General features: G+C 50.0%; 1 protein-coding gene across 1 annotated transcript; it reads right to left on the bottom strand.

Moving 5' to 3' along the window:
* Window positions 1-915: 915 nt before the first annotated feature.
* LOC148515191 (histone H2A type 1-like) lies at window positions 916-1,731 on the bottom strand. Its single transcript, XM_088480497.1, has one exon. The coding sequence runs from the start codon at window positions 1,569-1,571 to the stop codon at window positions 1,179-1,181; it is 393 nt and encodes a 130-aa protein (XP_088336623.1). The 5' UTR covers window positions 1,572-1,731; the 3' UTR covers window positions 916-1,178.

The following is a 1,731-nucleotide window of genomic DNA, read 5'->3' on the forward strand; positions in this document are numbered from 1 at the left end:
CGATACCGTCCCGGAACTGTTGCTCTCCGAGAGATCCGCCGCTACCAGAAATCCACCGAGCTGCTGATCCGTAAGCTGCCCTTCCAGCGTCTGGTGAGGGAGATCGCCCAGGACTTCAAGACCGACCTACGCTTCCAGAGCTCTGCCGTCATGGCCCTACAAGAGGCCAGCGAGGCTTACCTGGTCGGGCTCTTCGAGGACACTAACCTGTGTGCCATCCATGCCAAGAGGGTGACCATCATGCCTAAAGACATCCAGCTGGCCCGCAGGATTCGAGGGGAGAGGGCATAGATGATACTCGGCACTAGTAAACACGCAACACAAAGGCTCTTTTCAGAGCCACCAAATCTTTCGAAACGAGCTGAAGCATAAACTGCATGTTAGGGTTGGTGCGATAGGCTGCTGATAAATCCTTAGCTCAGCGGGACAGATAGGAGACGAGGACCCTTTATTGGATCTGACTGTGTACTGTCATTATATTTTGGGTCACGTCAGTGAATAATTTCATCCCCTTACACATACGGTCAAACTACAATGTAACTGATTATTTCCCTCGCCAAGGCTAGCTATTCTTTTTCTACAGTGAAAACTGCACTATTTCAGCCAAATCAGTGATTGTGGCTAAATCGTCACTTTGTCCACCACATCTTTTCATCCTACATATAGAATTTTACCCGACGAACATAGTAGGCTCTCTGCACTACTCTCCTACTAACTCCAAGAACTGATACGGGCGGTGTCTGACCAGAGACACCTGGGCTCCACTCTCCTGACGTTTCACACAGTACCAGGATTCTAGGTGTAAGCGTCTCACACTGGTAAGTTACTTATGCGTGTTGCCCAACCAGTCCCCTAGTTCCCCTAATCAAATTGATATAAAATGATTGTGCAGTTTGGCAATTCCCCTAAAATCTTTCTTGGGAGGTGAAGGCTTCTATGCAAGCATAGAGCAACATCTCACAGTACCGTGCACAGATCGTTTTGTAGACACACTGCCACTCTAATCCAGTCTCAATGCTGCTTGTGTATGGAAGTTATAAACCGTAGTACTAATAAAGCAAAGCAGCAACTAAAGCGCAGTTCTCTCAGCTCTCCTGGGAAGACGTGGTTGGCTCTGAAAAGAGCCTTTGTTGTGTTTTAGGGACATCAGTTCTGTGGTGGAAGTTACCCGCATCACATTACTTGCCCTTAGCTGCCTTGTGACTCTCAGTTTTCTTGGGCAGCAGCACGGCCTGGATGTTGGGCAGGACTCCTCCTTGGGCGATGGTCACTCCACCCAGCAGCTTGTTTAACTCCTCATCGTTGCGCACGGCGAGCTGCAGGTGGCGGGGGATGATGCGGGTCTTCTTGTTGTCACGGGCGGCGTTCCCTGCAAGCTCCAGGATCTCAGCCGTCAGGTATTCGAGTACTGCAGCCAAATACACCGGGGCCCCGGCACCAACACGCTCAGCATAGTTTCCCTTTCTCAGTAGACGGTGAACGCGACCAACCGGGAACTGGAGACCGGCCCGAGATGAACGAGTCTTGGCTTTAGCCCGGGTCTTGCCGCCTTGTTTTCCTCTTCCAGACATGATGAGGTACTAGCGTAAATAAACTCTCGTTAAAACTGCGCAATAAATGTGTTTCTATTATAATCCAGCCCTACTCCTTATATACACACACACATAACGAACGACGGTAAGCAGGGTGTCTGTACTGGCAAAAAAAGTGGCTGTACCGGGTGGGTACAAT

Source organism: Taudactylus pleione, unplaced genomic scaffold (genome assembly GCF_031769625.1).
Source record: "Taudactylus pleione unplaced genomic scaffold, aTauple2 ptg000253l, whole genome shotgun sequence".
NCBI lineage: Eukaryota > Metazoa > Chordata > Amphibia > Anura > Myobatrachidae > Taudactylus > Taudactylus pleione.